Source organism: Eleutherodactylus coqui, chromosome 3, assembly GCF_035609145.1.
Source record: "Eleutherodactylus coqui strain aEleCoq1 chromosome 3, aEleCoq1.hap1, whole genome shotgun sequence".
Lineage (NCBI taxonomy): Eukaryota > Metazoa > Chordata > Amphibia > Anura > Eleutherodactylidae > Eleutherodactylus > Eleutherodactylus coqui.
Window position 1 is genome coordinate 178,369,793 of NC_089839.1, and position 22,132 is coordinate 178,391,924.

Below are 22,132 nucleotides of genomic sequence, written 5' to 3' on the forward strand. Positions count from 1 at the left end.
ATGGTAAGATAGATTGTAGAAAGTTTTCAGAAGATGAGCAGGAAGCCTAGCAGAAAGAAAGGCGTTTTTAGCTAGTTTTTTGGTATAACGTAGTTAAGAGATTCAAGAGGAGAAAGCATGTAGGGGGGTATGTGTATTGCTTATGAACAATGTAATGCCTTTGTGTTGACTACAGCCCCTCCCTGTAATGGCGGCCGCACTTGCAATGTTTACAACCCCACATAGTGTGACTCTGCAGTAAATGTAGTGAGGCCTGCCCCCACCCTGAAGTTACTTCCCCCCATGTTCTCACTTTCAGGGTGTGTGATGTTACTTCCGGTCCCTCCCCATCCGGGACAGGACCTGGCCCCGCCCCTTCCTCCTCCAGCGGCCATTTTGCCTCACCTGGAAGTGCTGCTGCCCCTGGCCCCGCCCCTTCTTCCGGGAGCCATTTTGCCTCACCTGGGAGATCTGTAGCCCCGCCCCTTTTCTGCCTCTGGCGGCCATTTTGCTGCACTTGGGAGGCCTATATTCCCCAATGCCACTGTATCCAGTGCTAACATCATGATTGTCTGAAGTAAGGTTTTGTTTGACCAGACTTTGTTACGCTCCAAGATGTGGCCACTTTGGATGCGTGATAAGTTCAGGGAAACAAACCTTTGTGAAGATGCAGCTTGGGACATAGTAGATGACTAAGCTGATTTATAGTGCATGGAAGATTGGAGTTGATGCATGGGGGGGCAGAGGCCGGGAATACATGACAGGGGACGCTCTCTCATGTTCCCAGGGGCTCTGTTTTCCACTGCCTGCTTCTCCAATGGATACTCAGACCAATGATGTTATGGAAGGCTCCTACAGATGAAATAATTTCCCTATAGTCACCCAGCAAACTTTTTCACGCAATTTGATGAAGTAATTTTACTTTTTATGTGAAGAAAGAGGGACTGAATTGCCCAGAGTAGGATGTTAATTCATCCGTATTCTTTAGTTTTTCTTTAAGTCTTTTGTATATTCTAGTGTCAGTCTACACTGAAGCTATAATTATATTCCGACAGGAGAGTAAAAGCTAAACGCTGGCCATACCCTGAAATACTATTACACTGGGTGACGTAAAATTTGACTTGTGTTGCGCCCCCTTGTGTTAAAAAATGCTAACTGCGACCTGAAAAGAAAAATTTTTTTTTTTTTTGTAAGGAGATTTTCGCTCAGACTTCGCTGCATACAATGTCACCTTGACCTACAAAGTGTTTGTTTTTGTGCCTCTTGGTTTACTAGTTTGAACGCAATTACTCTTTTTTTCCATTGAGTATTCCGGTTCAAAAGGGGGGAGGCATAGATGATCTGGGTCATAGATGATCTAGGTGTTGTAGATCAGCTGTTGGGTTTTTAAAAAAATAAATGGAATAAGATAACAAGATTCCGAGCCATGTGAAATAGAACATCAGTACGATTATTTAGTACTAATTCAGTAAGAAACTGCAGGTATGCAAACAGTTATCAGAACCTCTGTTGATAATGCATATGTTGAGCTTTTTGCAGATGGTACCAGGGTGAGGATTGATGACTCCACATCGGATATGCAGTGGTCACACAACAAGATGTCCTAGAAGCAGAAGTTCTGCCTCCGCATGTCTCAGCACAAGAAGCGGAATTGAAGGCCCTCACTGAGGCGAGTAGAGTGGCGAGAGGTAAGACCGGCAACCCTTTACAGTGACTCCTGGTATGCATTTGGCATAGCTCATGATTACGGCCCAATATGGAAGGCCAGACAGTTTTTTACCTTAGCAGGACAACCAATTGAGAATGGTGCAGCGGTACAGAGTCGCATGGAGGCCCTACTGCTACCTGACAAAGTTGAGAGTTCGCACCGATTCCTACACTGGAGAGGCGAGAGACGACACCCTCGCTGACAGCGCAGCAAAGGCAGCGGCCCTTAAGCCGTGGAAGAAAGAAGAAAAAGATACTGACGGCATGAGTCAGTGGTAAAAACTTTGGACATTGACAAAAATTTGGACTTTGATATGCTAAAGACTTTTACAGTTACAAGCCAGCAAGGAAGGAAAGGATAAATGGACTAATATGGGAGCAGCAGAAACAGGACAGCGTGTGGTGAACAGTCAACAGCACTTGCCTACCACAGTTCCTGTATCCCATGATGGCCCAGCTGATGGACGGAAAGACCCACCTAGTAAAGCAGCAATGACGACAACGCTTGAAAGAGGTTGGGCGACTTCTAGGTTCTCTGTAGCTGCTGCATCATTTGTCCGGTTTAGCATGATCTATGCCATGGGTGAGTCAGGGCAGAAGTAAATTTGCCACATCACACTTGCCTAGACCACTCTACCCATTTTCAGGGATTGCAAATTGACTACGTTCAGCTCCCACTTGTTGGGAAGTATGAATATGTGCTTGTTGTTGTTGATGTCTTTGCAGGTTAGAGGCTGACCCTGTTACCAAGGCGTACAAGTAGGTAACCCCAAAGAAGCTCATGAACGAGGTAAACTGTGAATATGGGGTACCAGAAGTGATTCAGAGTCAGACAGAGGTACAAACTTCGCAGGTGAATGTAACATGTCATGTCTGCTCTGGGTGTATCCCAGGCCTTTTACATACTGTACCATCTTTAGAGTAATGGAAAGGTGGAGAGACATAGTGGCACGCAAAAAGTAAGATACTTAAAAATGACGCCACTTTGGAAAGACTGTCATCCAATAGCCTTATACAGTGTTAGATATGAACCCAGGGGGGATTATACATTATCTCCCTATGAAATTGTTTGGGCTAGCCCCAAGGCTAGGTCGTTACTATCCTCAGTAGTTACAATTACAATCTGATGTGTTGACTGAGTATGTGATTTCCGTTGTTAAAGAACTAACCAAAGCCTATGCACAGGTGTTCTCTTCCAGACTCAGAGGCAGACACTGGGACACATATCTTGCAGCCTGGGGATTGGGTGTGCGTCAAGAAGTTCCTCAGGAAGCACCCTCTTGAGCCCCGATTTAATGGCCCCTACCAGGTGCTTCTGACTACTGCCACAGCTGTGAAACTAGCCGAAAGACTTACATGGATCCATGCTTCATACTGTAAGAAAGCTTCAGATCCGGGAGACCAGTCTTAGTTGTGACAAAGACATTACTCTGGTTAGGGCTAGTGAGAGAGGGGGGTGGCAACTGGAATCCTTAGTCGGAAGAATATGAGGGTATGGTTACCTTCTAGTATAACTCGTCCAATGCTCAAGTAGCTGCATATTCCTTCGACTATTGTACTGTGGTCCCGTGTCTAGGCGCAAGATCCCACCGCAGGCCAGATTTAGCTCAGTCCAGCTGGTTATAGGACTTATATACCCGGGGAATACAATATGTTTGCGCCACTGATAACGCCTGGGGAGAAGACTGCCGTTATCGGGGATTAGTGGGATGTAACGCAGGAATAGACTGGTCCTATAAACAACAAAGTGCCTTAAATAAGAAAGACAAGAGCGGGAAATCCCTAATTAGTCGTATAATCCTCCTTGAGAATAATAAGGACAGCGGGTATTGGAAGGCTGAACTTAGTATGCTGCTTGGTTTTAATGCGGTTTTTACACTAACCATGGGAGATCCAAGCCCGGGGGACGGAGGGACTTATAGTCTGTGGACATACCGGTACGGGAGGACAGATCCCTTAGGGAAGTTTAAAATAAGGGGTATGGTAGATGCACCCGAATGGAAGCCTTCACTTAGTCCCGTGCCCATAATTAACCCCCTCCGCCGTAAGATAAAGACCTTGAGGAACATGATGATCATAGCTGACCCTACCTTTAGTGGACACCTTGACAGTAGCGACTGGCTACTCTGACCAGAATCTCTGGTTGGAGTTGATGAGGTACAATGCTAACAGGAGCAACAAGTCTAACTGTTGCGTGTGCGGTAGTGCCCGACTACACTCGGGGATGGTCCCCCTAAATCTCCCTGTAGATGCTGAAGAGTGGTTTATTAGTCTCTTCACGAACATTTCCGCTAATTACACTGTCCGTGAGAAATGGAAGAAGGAATACTCTATAACTACTTAAGTGTTTTGCACCGGAGAGAGTATTACTGACTACCCTGGAAACTACACCTGCCAGGCAAATAGGCAGGGTGGAGGGAGATTTTTTTGGGGGGAACTAACCAACGGGTATTGCTCCTCCTACAGTACGATAGGAGGGGAATGGATGCAGAATCAGGTCCAGTCCTTAGGAGACGTTTACTGGCTTTGTGGAGACATGAGGTAGAGGACCCGCCTGGAGGGTAATTGGACAGGGAGTGTGCCTTAGTAAAGCCCTTATGCTCCTCCACATCCTGTCAGACAGCATTGAGGATAATGAGGTTACCCCCAATAGTTAATTTATCTTGATCCAACTCAGTCTGTGTTCTGTGGTTATCCTGTCATGTTGGTCTATCCTTGTTTTCCGCATAGGTACGGCGGTTCCTTCCAGTCTTGTCACTAGGTAGTGTAGGGTCAGGGTGAGGCGACCTGGACGTGTTCACCATTAGGACTATCTCCAGGAGGGCCATTGGTGTGGGTGAAGATTAGGGAGTCCCACACCGTGCGTACCTGTGCACACTACTAGTATTGTAACATTATACTAGAGCGAGAAGAGAGACCCCTGGTGGTAGTTTTGATCTACACGTATACATTGACGTCATAGGATAGCCAAGGGGGGTACCTGACAAATTTTAAAAATTAGAGACGAAGTTAAAACTAGATTCAAGTCCATTTTCCTGATCATTATGGTAAATAAATGTTGACTGGATTAATTATGCTTTATTATAATTAGCAGTGGTTTATAAATTATACTAGAGATGCCTTATAGGGACTAGTCAACCAATAGGACCTACCTCGACTATGACTTTTTTTAAAAATTAGAATGGCCTTAGATATGACTTTAGCTAAAAAGGGGAGTGTCTGTAAGATGATAGGGGAGACTTGTGGTACCTACATCCTAGACGACACGTGACCCGCGGGTAAAGACGCAGTTGCCATTAAGAAGCTGACCGCGCTAACTAAAAAGAGCTAACTTTTGGGACCAGCACTCGCCATGGATGAGCGGGTGGTAAAGGATCCTGGCACAGACGGGCGTCGCTGTTGTATGTGAACTGATGATTACCTTTTCTGTTCTAGTCTGCTGTGTTATCCCCTGTGTCAGAGAGACCTGTGAAACTGATGCTGGAAAAGCCGTTCCCACCATGAGTTTGCTGGATGCATCCCCAGAAGGAGTGGACAAGTCCTACACCCCCTTGAAGACTCTAAAACGAACCTTCAACGCGCTCCAGTTATAGGCTTACGCGCAGAGAACTGTGAAAATCAGATAGAGAGTTAAAGGATAGACATTTTAAGGGGGGATTGTAGTAGACATGATAATTAATTAGTATAAAATGTCTATCGATTTGCACTAGACGTATTATGTGTGTTTTGTGACTTCAGCCTAATGTGAAACTCTGCTGCATAAGGAAAGAGTTAAATCACAGTGTTATGTTATTGCTTGAGTGTCTTCCCAGTCCTCCCCATCCCCCACACAGAATCTTCTTGAACAAAGAGATATCTACTTTCAGTTTCAGATTCGAGCATATGTTTGTGAGACAAAGACTTGCTTATACATTGGACTTGAGAGAAGGTGGGCAGGAAGGAGGGGGGATTCTATATGATCCGACAAATGAGAATCATAAATGTTACTGATGTAATCTGTTAAACGCCCATAAAGGGCAGGTGTTATCCTTTTCAATAAAAGGCCCTGTCTGGCTGTTTCTAGGCAGAGAGCCATTTTGAGCATGAGACTGATACCTCGTGTTTGACCTGGTCAGTGTGCGCATACTGCTTCTACACAATTAGGAAGCTACAAAATACCCCGAAACCTGCTGGAGAAAACCGTAATCCAGATCAATAGTAGTCTGTGGGTGATGGATGACACAGAGCGTGATCTGTGAGCAATTTATCGCTGGGAGATCATTGCCCGTGGACAGACAGACTAAATGAGAAAATATAGGCTTCTACCTCATTGATTTTTTTTTTTGGCTTCCTCTGGATGGACATTGGGGGAAAATAAGCTGAAGTGGTTGGACATGCATCTTTTGGCCTTACACACTATGTTGTTATTTTCCTTTTGCACATGGAGCTGTTAGAACAAGCAGGGGCGTAACTATAGAGGATGCGGTTGCACCCAGGCCCAGGAGCCTTGGGGGGCCCATAACTACTCTCTTCTCCATATAGGGAGCCCAGTACTATGAATAAAGCATGATAGGTGGGGGCCCTGTTACAGGTTTTGCATTGGGGCCCAGGAACTTCAAGTTACGCCTCTGAGAACAAGTGTGATAGAGCCACCCTTATTGTGGCAAATAGGACACAGCGAGTCTTCCTGTTCTCTGGGTCTCTGGCAATTCTGTCCCTAAAGCTACTCACATACCTTATATTAGCTGTCAACTCAATTAGTCAACAATAGAGATGAGCAAGTATACTCGCTAAAGGCAATTGCTCGAGCGAGCATTGCCTTTAGTGAGTACCTGCCCGCTCGAGACGGAAGGTTCGGGTGCCGTCAGCGGGCAGGGAACTGTGGGGGAGAGCGGGGCGGAACGGAGAGGAGATCTCTCTCTCCCTCTCCCCCCCCCCCCCCGCTCCCTCCTGCTGACCGCTCCTTCGCGCCGGCACCTGAACCTTCCGTCTCGAGCGGTGAGATACTCGCTAAAGGCAATGCTCGCTCGAGCAATTGCCTTTAGCGAGTATACTCGCTCATCTTTAGTCAACACCTATTAACCCTGACTTCCCCACACGAGTTAAGCATGCATGTATTCTCATTGGGCTTATCACCCTTGAGAACAATGTTCCCCATCCTTCTTTAAGTGACAGTGACAGGAAGAGTTGGACATTACTGTACACAACTTGATGGGTTCATTTAACTTTTTTCTAATATGCTTTCTTCATCTTTCATTTTTAGATGATCTCTACTAAATCATAGAAGCAAGCTGATTGGTTACTTTTCAGCAGTGAGACGCTGACCAATAAGCAAGTTATCCTCTATCCTGTGGAACTTGTGATTCTGGTACAACCTCTTTAAAAGAAACTAGGTCTGGAATGTGACTAGTCATCTCGCTCAGATTTCACCTTCTTGTTCTCAGGGTTTTTTTGAGCCCATTCCAGCAGGCTATGATACACATTCCCATCATACATCCCAAGAGCCGATAACAACTGTTCATCTGTGAAATCAAAAGCATCAACCAGTAGAACTGCATCTTTCCTACAAATAGAAAAAGAAAATGTTTTAGAGTTGAGTAAATTTAAGTTTCTCCTAAATTTCAGTCTATTAATATCAATAGGATGCAACTCTAGTCACTGCACTTCAGGTGCCAACCTGCACCAAACCTCATGGTTACCCACCAGAGCTCAGCCAGGAGGCTCAGGTAAGCTGTAGTGACCACGTCCAGCTGTTTCCCTGATAGGTACCCATGTTGTAAGAAGTCACCAGCACTTGTGACTATTCCATGTAAAGCATACAGATCACAGAGCCGCTTCAGAACGGCTTTAACATCAGGCTGATCGGTGAGTGAATTCAGAGCCGAGATGAAAACCTTCACTGATAAAAAGTGTGAATGAGCCTAAAAGACATATAACCCCATTGACTGGATGCACTCAATGGGAAACCTAATGTATTGTGTTCACCGTGTATACATAACTCACTAATGCTGGGTTTACATTAGCATTTTTAGGTTTCTTAAATCTCATCTACATGGCTTGTAGTGTAAATGCTGCAGATTTTCCATCTGGAAATTCTGCAGCATTTCCATCCTGTGTGAAAATCCCCCTAGGGCAGTCTTGGAGACTGGAAAAAAAAATTAATTTCACATTCTCTGTATACATTGCAAAAACACGTACCGTACATTCATTTCTAAAAGACTTCTAACTGAGGTTAAAGGGAAAGGGTAACTAGGGTTACCTTACAGTTCTTCTTACTCATGATGCCACCGTTCCTCCCTGTGTGGTGAACCTTGAGACGGAAATAAAGTAGTCCATGCACATGGATAACTTTCTGAGGAAAATGGGGACAGTCTGTAATGCCTGTTTACTTAAGTCCAACAAAGTTCCAACAACAACAGTGACAATCCAGAAGAAGAATACTTTACATTTTCAGAAGGTGATGTGACAAGGAGGACTCTTGAGGTAATCCAATCAATCCACAGTCTCAGTTATCTGTGAGATTCTGCTCCAGGCAACACTCTCTCTCTCCTCTCCTACTCTCTATCAGTCATACAGCAAAAGTGGAGTGATTTACCACAGGATACCATACAGAACCTGTATGCCTCCATGCCCTCCTGTATCACATCTTACATCCAAGCTAGAAGCAGTACAATAGGGTACGAGAGCCACCATGGCCGCCTATATCACATCTTGTATCCAAGCTAAAGGCGGCTCAACAGGGTACTAGAGCCTCCATGCCCTCCTGTATCACATCTTGCATCCAAGCTAGAGGCAGCCCCACAGGTTACTAGAGCCTCCATGCCCACCCGTATCACATCTTGCATCCAAACTAGAGACACTACAACATGGTACTGCAGCCTACATGCCTGCCCATATCACATCTTGCATCCAAGCTAGAGATGGCCCAACAGGGTACTAGAGCCTACATGCCCACCCATATCACATCTTGCATCCAAGCTAGAGGTGGTACAACGGGGTACTAGAGACTCCCTTCAAATGTTCGGATTCCATAATAAGTTATCCCTTTGCTCTGATATTGTAATCACTTACTTATATCGATATTACAATCACACAGAGAAAGTTACATTCGATTCTGACAACTCCTTCTAGGTGTGTGTTTTTTTACAATGAGTGTATGTTAATCAGAGCTGGCACTCGATTAACCATTGAATGACATAATTGAATGGCTGTGATTGGTTCATTGAGCGCCGCTTCTGATTGGCTGACATGGCGCTCGATGAACCAATCAGAGCAATCGCTTGCTGAAGGCGGGGTATTCCATCCCCGCTACCAGAAAGAGAATACTTTGTAGGCGTTCAGGAGTACACGGAAGCCTGCAGTAGAACCACAGCCCAGCACGAAGGATCCAAACACAGTTTTTCAATGTAGTTTTGCTAGGGCTTATTTTTGGGGGAGGGCTTATATTTTTACTATCGGGGAAACACAGTATGAAGCTCAGCCAAGAGACTAAACTTCATAGGCCACCGTAGCTGGCAGACCCAGAGGCTGTATTCAACCAACCCATCAGGACCTCACGATCACATCAGGGTGGTCTGATGAGTGACAGAGGGAACCTTTTAAATGCCGCAATCACACTGACCATGACGTGTGAGGGGGTTAAACACCTGAAATCGGAGGTTTCTTCGATACTCGGTGTTACAAGTACCAGGCTGTTATCCAAGCACCCGCTCCCCCTGGCACAAGAGCCCAGCCAAGCTTCTGATGCAGCTGCCATCAAAAGATGTAAGGGCGGTTATTAAGGGGTTACAGCGACAATTCTGCTAAATTAGGCAAAAGAATAGGGCACATGCTTTTACAGAAAGAAATTGCATGCACAGCAATTCCTTAATTACCTAGTGATAAAATCTATTTCCCGCTGTCCTCTTATGTGAAGGAGCTCCAGTCAGAAGTACTGCAATGCATTACCATAGCGATCAGAGTTTTTGCAGCGTCCGAGGAGCGCGTCTTGGCCTAGGAGACAGCGGGGTTTAGGTTAGGGCCTCGTCACGGTGGCACTACCATCTCCCACCTGGAGGGTAACCCGCTTGCATTGACCCCCCAAAAATATCAACAATACAACAATTAAATTAAACCGTACCCCCTTACACAGTCACTTATGCCCCATTTACATGGGACGATTATCATGCAAATTTCATTTAATCAAATTGTATCTAAATGCAAACCATCATTTACTATTCGTTTGTTTCTCACTTTCAACCAGCATAAAAATCCTCGCTGTTTCGTTCACTTATCGCCGCGTCTAAACGCTCCCCGCTCAATGTGTCACATAGAATGGGAAGCACTGAGCAAGGAGTTACCAACAAGTGAGCGATTCTCAATGATGATCTACCTGTCTAAACGTTCTGCAGGAGTGCGAACAACTAGCGGTGACGTCACCCGCTCCTGCAGAACATGTAGCTGACAGTTGTCCAATGCTAATGGGTCTTTAGAAACACGGATGTAGTTTGGGTAAGAGCATAAGTAGTGTGCAGCAGCTATATGTTTCTATAGGGCGCTCTTGTACAAAGACAACTAAACCAATTGAGATACAAGAGGTCTTGTAAAAAGCGTTCAGGGTGTCCAAAGCAAGTGCAGTGAGCTACCTAGAAGTGAGGGGGACACAGTTGTCACTTATCACGTTAGTTCTACCATTTCCTTCCCTGTAAGGGTAGCATGGGACCTGTCCAAGTTACTACTAGGGGGAGGTCACGGGAAACCGCGGTTTTAACCTACAGTTTGTTGCCACAGGTGACGCCACCGTTCCTTCCTCTGCGGTGAATCCGGATGATGGAATAATAGTCCACACACACAGGGGGTCGTTTGAAACAAAGCCAAGAAAGGATGGCAGTGTTACTTTACCTGTAAATCCAAACAGAACAGTTCAGCAGGTAGATAGGTCAAAACAAGTCACTGGTGCAGATGCAGTTTATGGTGCAACAGGGAGGAAATCACAGGATGAATATCGGGCCCACAGTCTCAGTTATGTGTATGACTCCGCTCCTGGCCAAAACACTGACTGACTTGCACATCATCTTTGCAATCACATATATGAAGCATGGTCACCTGACTTCCAAACTCACAACATAAAATGATACATTTGCAGACAGAGACAGCTCATTTGCAGACACTAACCTTTTCATTCCTGCAAACTGTAATACACATTCTGCTGATTCATTTCCCATTCCAAGACAATGTACAAGACAATACAGACAATATACAGCAGACATTTTATAGGGGTCCTATTAATTCTTTGCCACTACACAATCAGATCTCGCAACTTATTTCCATAGTACCAGATACAAAATCAGAACTTTGGTCATCACAGCCTGCATAGTCACTTCTCTTTATCTAAGCTCTTTTGATACATGAAGTCTGTTATAAAATTCTATATCATTCCAAATACTGACATTGACAGCTCTAAAATGGTTGTCATTTTGCTCATATTAATAGCTTAGTTAATTATAGCTTAGTTAAACACAAATCATCCTTCCCATGCACAACGGAGGAACGGTACATGGTAAATGGTATTTAGGGACCAAACCCCCTGAAGAAATGCAAACCCCAGAACAGACCCCTATATGACTTCCCAGCCCAGATTCTCTCAGTAATGGCGGCATCACACGAACGTTTGTGCTGCGTAATTGTACATGAACGAGGTTTGAGTAGGATCATAATCAGTGTGTTGCTTGCGCTTCTGCACATATTACTGTAATTTTTGTGCACACAAGGCCCATTCACACACACTCTTGAATTTAATGGCTGTTTAAGCCTTATGAGGTTCAGCTAGGATGAGGTTCTGGGGTCGGTGTGAGGGTTCTTTCTCCTCAAGACATTGCATTGTGTATTTGTGCTACAAAGTTCCAGTTTTGTCTTCTCTTTCCATAGAACATTTTCCCAGAACCATTGTGGAGCATCCAGGTGTCTCAGGAAAGCTAGATGAGTAACAATGTTTTTTTGGATAACAGTGGCTTCCCTCATGGTGTCCTTCCATGAATACCATTTGTGTTCACTTGGTTTTCTATTAGTGGACACATGGACAGAGTTTATTTAGCATTTTCTGGAATCTTCTCTAGGCCTTTTGCTGTTACTCTTGGCTTCTTTGTCACCACTTTTAGGATTACCCATTGTGCTCTTGGAGAAATCTTAACAGGACACCCACCCCTAACATTATATTCACACTGCAGATATTTGCAGCGGATTTGACATCGAATTTACATCAAATCTGCAACAAATCCAAAATGCTCCATTGCTGTCATTGAAGTCACATTTTTTTATGCTGGCTGATATGAATTTTCTTCATTTGTAGATAATTTCTCTAACCATGGATTGATGTACACCAAGATACTTTGCAATTTCTGTAGCTTTTTCCAACCTTATGTGTCTCTGTATTATGCATTGTGAGGTCTTCTGAAAGTTGTTTGCATGAACCAGTCTTTCTTGAAAAGACTTTGTGTGCTTTTAATTAATGGGCAAGGCACCTGTTTAACCCACGCTTCCATCTCATTTCCTTAAAGGGGTTTTCTCATAAAAAAATAAATAAATCCTATACTCACCTATTCCTCCACAGGCGGTCTTCTTACAGCATCTTCTCCTTGCTCATCTTCTGCAGTCACCAGGGTCACGTCTCCTCCTGCCGTGCCGGTTTGTTATGAAGCCGGCATTGCTCACATTCTTCAGTGAAGGTCACATGACCATGACATAGCCTTCACTGACTAGGAAGGAAGCCCAATCTATTGCCGAGATTACATGCATGAGTAGTCTTTGCAGAAGCTCGGCATTTCCCCTGCTGGCCTGTGAACTGTGACGTAGTGTACATTGGCTGTCAGGAAGGAGACTGCCTGTGAATGTATGCTTTGACACAGGAAGTAGAGGAATCAGCCAGCTGGAGGGGAGGTGACTCCCCTGTACTGCAGGAGACAGGAGAAGATCAGGGAGGTGAAGATCTGGTAAGTATACTGACAGGGAACGAATAGGTAAGTACTGAATTTTTTCTTTTTAATGACAGAACCCCTTTAATTGAAACTCTTTTTGCCAATTAGCTCTTGCAGAAGTCACAGAGGCTCGCTTAAGGGCCATTTACACGGAAAGATAATTTTTCAAACGTTTGAAATTTTTAGCGATCTTTATGCATAGAGTGTTAATGGACACTAATGTCCATTAACACTTTATAATCTTGATTTGCAGGTAAAGGGGCCTCCAGGAGCTGTTTGCAAAGCCCAGCATGTGATTACTCACACACCCAGCTGTGCACACAGCTGTACTGCTCTCATCAGGGCTGCCAGTAGAATACAATGTAATCTCTGGCTCCTGTGGAGAACACAGCATGCAGTCTGTTGAGAGATTCTTTTTCTCTCTCACCTTATAATCATTGTTTAGACAAAAAGTGCATGATGGCAGTATTTACATGTAGCGATTATCACTCATTTTCAGTTGTTTGAACAAATTTTGAGCGATAATATTGCATGTAAATGGGTGTTTTCTTTTTCTCTCAGCACGGTGAATATTTAGTTAAAGGGGTTCTGTCACTAGAAAAAAAAACAATGCTTACCTATTCCTCCCCAGGCAGCCTACTTACCACATCTTCTCCTCACTGATCTTTTCTTGGCTCTTGCAGTTTCCCATCGATCCACAGTCAGTGGGGAAGCTGGAAAGGTGCACGCTTGTTGTCCAGACTCCGACTCCAAAGAATTAACCAGTAATCATCAAGACAAGTAGAGAGCATGCAGTACTCAGGAAACTTCTTGGTAGAAAATCATATGTGCAGATGTATTTTTATTCGGTCCACTAAGCCACGTTTTGACCAACTTGAATGGTCTTTATCAAGCTTGAGTGCTGCCTTCTCTCTACTAGTCTAACCGATTCTTCGCTGTCTTGTCGCGCAAGTTTCTATACTTTTGCAGAGAAACAGAGAGCATGCACAGTCTCTGCAATAGCTCGGCATTCCCTGCTAGGCAGTTAACGTTACGTCACTACTGAAGTAGCGAACATTGCCCAGCAGGAAGAAGAATGCTGGCAAAGGACACATCATAACAAGATGAAGAGGATCTGGATGGTTTGCAGTGAGGTGACCCAGGGACTGTAGAAGATGCTGTAAGAAGATGGCCTGCGGAGGAATAGACAAGTTTTTTTTTCTTTTTTAATAACAAGACCCATATAATGTGCTTCACCCTGTGCCAGCACTGTATTGATGCCTCCACCCTGTACCAGTCATTGTTCTGGTTGCCATCCACTGTAGGTTACAATATAAACTCCTTGCTCTCATCCATAAAACTCTCCACAGCGCTGCACCACCCTATATCTTCTCCATATCTATCACCCTACCCTGCTTTGCAACTTGCTAATGATTGTACTCCAAGGGTGCCTTTACATGGGCCAACTGTCATTCTAATAGCAGCTGGAAACAGTCACTTGTGTATGGTTTTAGCATAAGAATAACTATTGTTTTTGCGCTTTTACACAGAACAAATGTTCTTGATTTGTTCATTTTGCGGGTGCTGAAGCGCGTCTCTCTGCAAAATTATTGGCTCGTTGTTGGAAGACGAATGATTAACCGCTTATACCAGATGATAAGCAACCAATCAGGGACTATTTTTAGGTGAGCTGAAACCAAGTGACCAGTGAACAAATTCTTTCTCATCATCCTGCTGGTGGCCATGTTTATACGGCGCAATGATTGCTTACATTTTCTGTTTTGAGATATTATTTGAAAGACAGTTGTCCTTTGTAAAGACGCCCTAAACTCATCAGACAGAGAACAGAAGAATTGGAAGAAACACAAACTAAGGATTTGTTTTAAGTAGAGGAACTCTTTTTTAATTTTTCAATTTTTTTAATTATTAATATATCAATGGTAAAAGGGGGAAAGGGTAGGAAGAAAGGGGAAAGGGTAAAGAAAGGGTAAAGGGAAGTTAGGAAGTAGAACGAAATGTTCCGCTGTTTTCATCTTTTTCAAGATGACTATGTTTTCCTCTTGGGATCATCAGGCCAGTTTCAGGTGTAGACTGGACCCTAGAAGAACAATGAAACATAAGAATACCTGAGTAGATGCAAGTAACAAAGCCATCTGTTATATCATCACGATAACATTATAATAAGCCACCCTTATAAAAGAGATACCCGTGTGAAGGTACTCTCAGAGGGAGAAAATCGTGCGAGTTTTGTGCATTGTAAAACGCACAAAATATCCTCGAAAATACAGCCCGTTATTTCTGATGGGTATATTTACATTGGAGACTTTTCTCTGGCAGCGATGCTGTAAGACGGAAAAATCACAGCATGTTCTATTCTCATGCAGATGTGCGTCTCCTGCTCGGCACACAGACAACGGGGAGTCCGTGTGTTGTGCGATGCGACTTCTGTCCGAGAATGTTGGGTGGAACACGCTCTCGCCCATGTGAATTCAGAGCTCTTCACAATAAATCATGTGGCACATAAGTAGATTTGGTTTTGCTAAAAGATTTTTAAAGTTTTATCAGTCTTCATCCAACTGAAAACAGCAAACTACAAGTTCAAGTTTGTACAAGTATATTAAACTCCTGCTCCCTCTCCACCCCTCTCTGGCTGTCAGCAAGGTAGAAGGCAGGAGGGGGCGGGCGCTAGTGTGCTAATTTCCTGCCCCCTCCCCTTGCTGGAAGCCGGCAAGGGGAGGAGAGGGGGAGAGAAGAGGGAGGGAGTTTAGCAGAGCCTCTGATAAAGTCCCTCCCACCTCCCTTTTTTCGGCAGCTCCCATAGAAGTCTGAGGGACTGGCTGCCTTATTCCGGCTGGAAGATAGTTCCAGAACTGTCGTTTTTGACCGGTGTAAAAATAGCCGGCCAGAATGCACACTATATGCTCAATTTTTTGTGGCCGGCCTTTTTTACAGACAGGAGAATCATCCATCTGAACTGATGCATTGGGATTCAGTGCATCAGATGGTCGCATATATCGGCCAGTCGGGAAAACTTGGCAGAAATACGCTGCCGTGGAGAAAAGAGAAAGGGAGAGATTTGAGCGATGACGATATCTGTATAGCTGCAAAATATGATAAAGATATAAAAACAACAGGAACAAATGATTACCTTTATTTAGATGGAACGCTTGTCATTCAGCCATTTGTCTTTGAGGAGTGTCTTCAGAGTAGGTCTTTTTCGCGGGTCTGGCTGCAGGAGTTTCCTTATAAAGTTTACAGCTCCTGATTTAAAATTACATTTACAAAATAAATCTGAGTATATATTCTTGTTCTAGACTATAGATGAGCGAGCATTGCCTTTAGCGAGTATCTCCCCCGCTCGAGACGGAAGGTTCGGGTGGCGGCAGCGGGCACGGAGCTGCGGGGGAGAGCGGGGTGGAAAGGAGGGGAGATTTCTCTCTCCCTCTCTCCCCCCTGCTTCCTCCTGCTGACAGCCGCCACTCACCGCTCCCCCACGCCGGCACCCGAACCTTCTGTCTCGAGCTGGGGAGATACTCGCTAAAAGCAATGCTCACTCGAACAATTGCCTTTAGCGAGTATACTCACTCATCTCTATTCTAGACACTACAGAGACAAGTTCTGAAGGCAATGCTTTATGTCCCATGTTTGATGGTAACAGCCCCCTGTCATACACTGAATGTTACCTTTAGACAGTTCTGTTGGGAATACTATTTGCCTGTCTTTCAGTTGGTTGACAAAGTTATTTCCGATGTTTAGCTCTGAATTATAAGGGAACTGGCCAGTCAGCATTGCGTAGACGGTGACTCCACTGAAATAGAGAATACAAATCAAAGAGGTAAGTTAGAAATTATCCATATTGTTGTACTTGTACAATTGGGCTAAATGGAAGCTTTTAATAGAATCCATCATCAGTTTTCTGCTGCCGAAGGACGGTACTGGCTTCTTCTTGCCCGGATCATCTACTCTGCCAGGTCTCTCCCTGTTTGTGCATAGAAAGAGACATGTCCGTCTAGGCGAACTGGGCAGGGAGAAGCCTGCGGGGCCTGAGGAGTCCTTATAAAACCAGCTAAGTCTACTTACATTGACCAGACGTCAACTTTCGCATCGTACGGTTTGCCCATAAGTAGTTCTGGGGCCGCATAAGCTCTTGTCCCGCACTGGGTTCTAAGAGGCTGGGGGCATAAGCCATAATAGCTGATGGTGTTGCTTAGGCCAAAATCTGTAAATTATAAATAAATATTCATAAGAAGTGATTCCTAATTCTATATAGATTCACATCCTACACAAATCTAGAAGGAATTGTATCTAATTTATCTACAATTCTGCTCTTTCTATGCCTAGGAGTCTTCACTGAAGCATTCATGGAAGGCGCTGTGCGGGGAATCAGCAGGAAAGTTACTTACCCACAAGTTTGATTTGATTATCCTCATCCAGCAAGATATTTTCCAATTTGATGTCTCTATGAATAACAAAGGAAATCGTAAATCAGTTCAGTAATAATAAATTACAAGCTAAGTACAAGGTAATGGAAATGATCTTTAGGGCGGCTGCACATGAGTGTTTGCAAAAACTGCTCGCTGCAGCGCATGAACGAGGTGTGTCTGCGCAGAGTGCTGAACTTTTTGGGCATGCAGGGCCATTTCACACACGACACACCCTTTCCATGGATTAAAAGGCTAATTAGCCCAATGAGGTCCAGATGTGTTCTTTTCCTTTTACGCGGTGTTTCACACTTCCCCTTTCGCATTTGCACACCTGACGTAGGCCGCTATTGGATCTTTGTTGTGCAGAATACAGGAAAATAGAGCAGGTCCTACTTTTTAACGGGCGTGCAAAACGCAAACCTATTGATATCAATTGGTTCTATTCTATGCTTTTTGCTGTGCAAATACGGTCGTGTGGAGAAGCCCCTACTTTATTATATGTATGGCATTTTCAATTCGCCATGAAGTAACTGCATTGCATTATGTATCCGGCTCTAGTCCTGAATTTTACAACCCAGAGCCGCAGTCACAGTTTTGCTGGTTTATGTTGGAAACCGACAAGAATCTTGCTGGCGGACTCCTCCATAACAGCTTAGCTGAGTCCCTATATAACGCAGTGAGGCGGTTATGCTTCATAGACCAGATCATTGCAATAACGCCACTTTCAAAAATGTCAATCACTGGAGGAAGCTTTGAAAGAACATTGCCTTAGTAAAAAAGGACAGGAGATTTCAGCTCTGAAGCCTCCAGAAATGTAAAGCTAGAATCGTAGAATTCAGTATCAGAGCACAATAAGTAATACAATGTATATAGAATGTGAATGTATGTAATATACAGTGCATAAAGATGTTTTACCTGTGCACAATCCCCTTTTTGTGGAGATGCTCTACGGCGGTGACAATTTGCCTGATGTAACTTTTGGCTTCCCGTTCTTCAATTTTATTTTTTTCAGATAACTTATCAAGGAGGTCACCGCCCTCGCAGAGCTCCATTACCAGATAATATGAACTGCCGGTCTCATAAGCTTCATATAAAGGCACGATGTTTGTGTGCTGAATCATTTTCTGGATCTTGATCTCCCGCTGCAGGTTCTTTATGGCAGTCGGGGTCTTCAGGGATTTGGCCTTATTAATGATTTTTACTGCGACCTATATTACAGACAGGATACATGATGTGCAGTTAGCAAGCGGAAATGAACCCAAACATTATATATTAACTATACTAGGATATAGCAGAGGTGAATTTATCATTATAGCCATTCAGTTCTTCACCTTGATCACTCAGATAACTGAGGGTTTACATGCCGTCCTATGAACCTCAGAGATACCATCTAGCAATATGATGGCACATGTTGGCACACTGGCGCATGATTAACAGCTCTTCTGCATTAAAACAATTCAGCTCTGCTATACCCGTGTGGGTATTGGTCTGTGTCGTTGATTGTAAGGTAATAAATGATGATACAATAGTCTTCTTATAATAGATAGAAATAAAAACTGTACCTTGTGGCCGGTTGGATAGTGCAGGCCTTCAACTACTTTCCCGAAGGAACCTTGGTTTATGGTTTTTCCGATATAATATTCCCCCACTCGCAGCCTATGGGGGTAGTGTGGCAGACTGGGCTGCCCACCTCTTGTGCCGTCCTTGACAGGCATGTTTCTGCTAAAGAAGAAAAGATTTCTTTGCATGTTAGTCCCAAAAAACATAGAGTTTTAATGAGGCAATAATGCCTGTCCTGAGTTATAAGCCTATACATATGTCCATATAACCATATTATTCAGTGCCTAATTAACTATAGCATACAGGCTGGTGCACAAATAACACCTATACATTGACCAAACATTACACTTCTAATGTTGATCCAGAGAAGGGCAAAAAAAATGAGGTAAAAGCCAATTTTCCCCATTAAAGGGGAAAAAATCACTTGCTGAGCCCAGCCTGGCAATCGGAATAATCCCCGGATCATGACCCTTCTGGAGTAATTAGTGGCTATAACACCTAATATTGTATTGCTCAAAAAAGGCGTCTTGGACCCTCTTGTACTCTTCAGTGATTTCACCATCATCCAGACAGCTGTTTCATGGTTTTTGCCCCTCATTAGTGTACAGTAGGTCAAAAACCCAGAAGCAGCTGTCTGTGTATGGTATTCTGGCTTAGTTAACAATTCCTAGTCATTATTATAAGGCTTGTCTAAAAAGTCTACATTGACTTGCAGGAATGGTGCCTTCCAATAGGGGGCGATGCAGAGGTATTGTTCCATCTCCCATATTTGCAAAATTCCCAGAGGAGCACACGTGGCCTTATAAGTTTTTTCACTAAAATATACCCTTCCTGACCCATGTATTATGGCCGAAAACAGAGCTGAAATCTGGTCCCGGCCAAATGTTGATGTTGCAGCAAATGAGACCATTACTTGCCCACTCAGGAACTGATATCAATTACAAGACAGAAAAAATGTGAATTTTTCCCAGCAAACAGTGCAGATTGTATACATGATGATGGTGGTCTTACCTCAGTATGCAGGTCAGGCACTTTCTCTCTTCCAAAATGGAGGAGGACAATCCGTCCCCTCGCCCCCAAAGGGGGAGCGGAGGTAAAGAAAGCTCTGGAAAGTAAAGAAAGTGGATCATTTACTGAACACAGGCCCCTGGGCACATCTAGTAGCCCCCAGTATCAGCCCTAGGAGCCAAAGTGCTCCTTATCCCCTTCACGCCCCAGGATGGACATTTATGTCCTCTGGGTGTTGGGTCAATATGACGCACGATCGGAAGCCGAGGTCGCTCCATAATATGGATTTTGTGCATATGTGCTGCAAACTTGCAGGTTTCCTGCATATGTCTGGCGCATTTATGCTCTTGCACTGTGCAGAAAATAGGACATGCCACATATTTGTTTGTGCTACCAACATGCCCGTACAAAATACGCATATGGGGACAAACCCGTTGTAATCACTGGGTTCTATTCACTGCGTGTCATGTGCGCTGGTTTTGCGCGCATTATACATAATGCAAATATGACCATGTGAACCCGGCCTAAGTGTCAAGTTGAACTTTGCTACATCTGTACACATCCAGTCACTGAGCTACCTAATAATATGAGGTGAATTATATACGGCAATCTGCTATCATATTACAACCACTGACAGAGGAATTAAATAACATCAACTATCTCATTACACGGACACCATAGTGTTACCTTATAGGAGGGGATACAATTATAACATTGACTTGTACATTCCCACCCCCTAAATAATGCATTTGCCAGCACCCCATATTTTGGACTATTGGCAATTACTCCAGCTTTTGCTTCAGGTACTTAATAATAAAAGTTCTTACCTGATGAGCTTTTCTCTCAATAAAGGTTTTTTTCACCAGATGAGTTTTTCTCTCGATAAAAGTTATCAATCCTATGTAGGAAATGTGAAAAGTGCGAGCACAGTGTCACCAAGATGCCACTGCGTCCCACCGTCCACAATGTCTGGCCAGCCAAGCGGCTGCTAGAATGTTAACCGCTGTCTGGATTGTGACATCATCATGGTAGTGATGCCATACAGATCGTGGCATACTGCGTATACAGCACTGATACATGTACTGCTTAGGCTGTCTTTACCATCATGGCATTCATTTATAGTGACTGTAAGACACCATTGTTTTATAATGGCGGCCCTTTAGGTTTCTGCAATGTTTCCATTGTTTGGTGGCATAATATTGCTGCGTGCGGCGCTATTCATTGCAGTCAAATATTAAAATCCGCAGACAAAATCCCCAATACCCTGAAATTTGTGTTGTTTTATTTCTGTACAATATCTGAGTGCGGCTCTAAAACCCCATTCACATGTATTATAGTGTAAGTTCTTCCAGCGTATCGGTGCAGAACCCATGAGACGCCCACCATGGCTGTCTGGTAACTTAACCCCTTAGTCACGGGCCCATTTTATGTCCCAAGGACGATCTGATATGTCAGTTTTTTTCATTGTGACATTCCTAGAGCCATTACTAGGGCTCATTTTTTGCGGGATAAGTTGTATTTTTTATTACATCATATTGGGGTAGATATAATATGTTGGGGGTGAGTTTGAGAGAAAAAAAATCACTATTGTTTCTTTAATTTCCTTTTCTCGGCATTCAGCATGCAGAATAAATAATGGGATGACATTATTCTTTGGGTCAGCATGCTTCTGGTGATACGAAGTTTATACAGTTTTTTTTAATTTGCTATTTTTGTAAAGTGAAAACACTTTTCTTTATGAATGATTTGTTTTTACATTCGAGGAGCTCTATGAGGCTTGTTTCCTTGCGGGATGAGCTCTAGTCCTCATTTGTTCTATTTTCAGGACCCTTTTTTGTCTTACGGTGTTCACCATGCAGTATCAACAATATGTAAAATTAATTCTGCTGGTCAGTACGATTCCATCAATATGAAACTTATGTAGTTTAAAAAATATTTTACTGCTTTTTTCACCCTTTTTTAAAAATGTTTTTTTGTATAATCGCATTCATAGACCCCCCACATTTATTTTTCTTTGCTCAGCTGTGCAGTTTGAGGCTTTTAATTTTTGCAAGACAAATTCTAATTTTTGTCCGTACCATTTGGTGACCCATATGGCTTTTTGATCACTTTCTATTTAATTTATTCTGAGGCGAGATTTACAAAATTAGCTATTTTTGCCATGTTTTTTGTGCGGGCAAAATAATGTACTAACTTTTCTTTGTGTGTTATTACAAACGCGGCATCACAAGATTTGTAATGATATATATTTATAAATATATATTATTTTTGTACATAATGAAGTGGGAAAGGTGAAGTTTTAACATTTTTATTTTCCTTTTCTCTTTAATATTTTTTTACTTTTTAATCTTTGTTCCATAATCGGACTTCAATATCTCTACATTTGATGTTAAAATACATTAAAGAGGTTTTCTGAGATTCATTTTTTTGCACATACGTACTTATACAAGTTTAAAAATAAGCAACTCAGCTATATATTTTCATTATTGGTTTGTCTTTCGCTGCTGAATGCAGACGGCTGGGTCAGATCCTGCTGCGAGAACT

At 43.4% G+C, this 22,132-nt stretch overlaps 1 protein-coding gene across 1 annotated transcript in view; it reads right to left on the reverse strand.

The window, feature by feature from the left end:
• Nucleotides 1-7,071: 7,071 nt before the first annotated feature.
• Nucleotides 7,072-22,132, reverse strand: part of LOC136620208 (hormonally up-regulated neu tumor-associated kinase-like) — a 36,265-nt gene continuing 21,204 nt past the window's right edge. The window contains exons 3-10 of the mRNA XM_066594914.1: nucleotides 20,416-20,486; nucleotides 17,936-18,228; nucleotides 17,000-17,055; nucleotides 16,677-16,815; nucleotides 16,462-16,575; nucleotides 16,280-16,404; nucleotides 7,369-7,564; nucleotides 7,072-7,228 (exon numbers count right to left, since the gene is read on the reverse strand). Coding sequence (XP_066451011.1) covers nucleotides 7,072-7,228; nucleotides 7,369-7,564; nucleotides 16,280-16,404; nucleotides 16,462-16,575; nucleotides 16,677-16,815; nucleotides 17,000-17,055; nucleotides 17,936-18,228; nucleotides 20,416-20,486 — 1,151 coding nt within the window. The remainder of the gene's footprint in view (nucleotides 7,229-7,368; nucleotides 7,565-16,279; nucleotides 16,405-16,461; nucleotides 16,576-16,676; nucleotides 16,816-16,999; nucleotides 17,056-17,935; nucleotides 18,229-20,415; nucleotides 20,487-22,132) is intronic.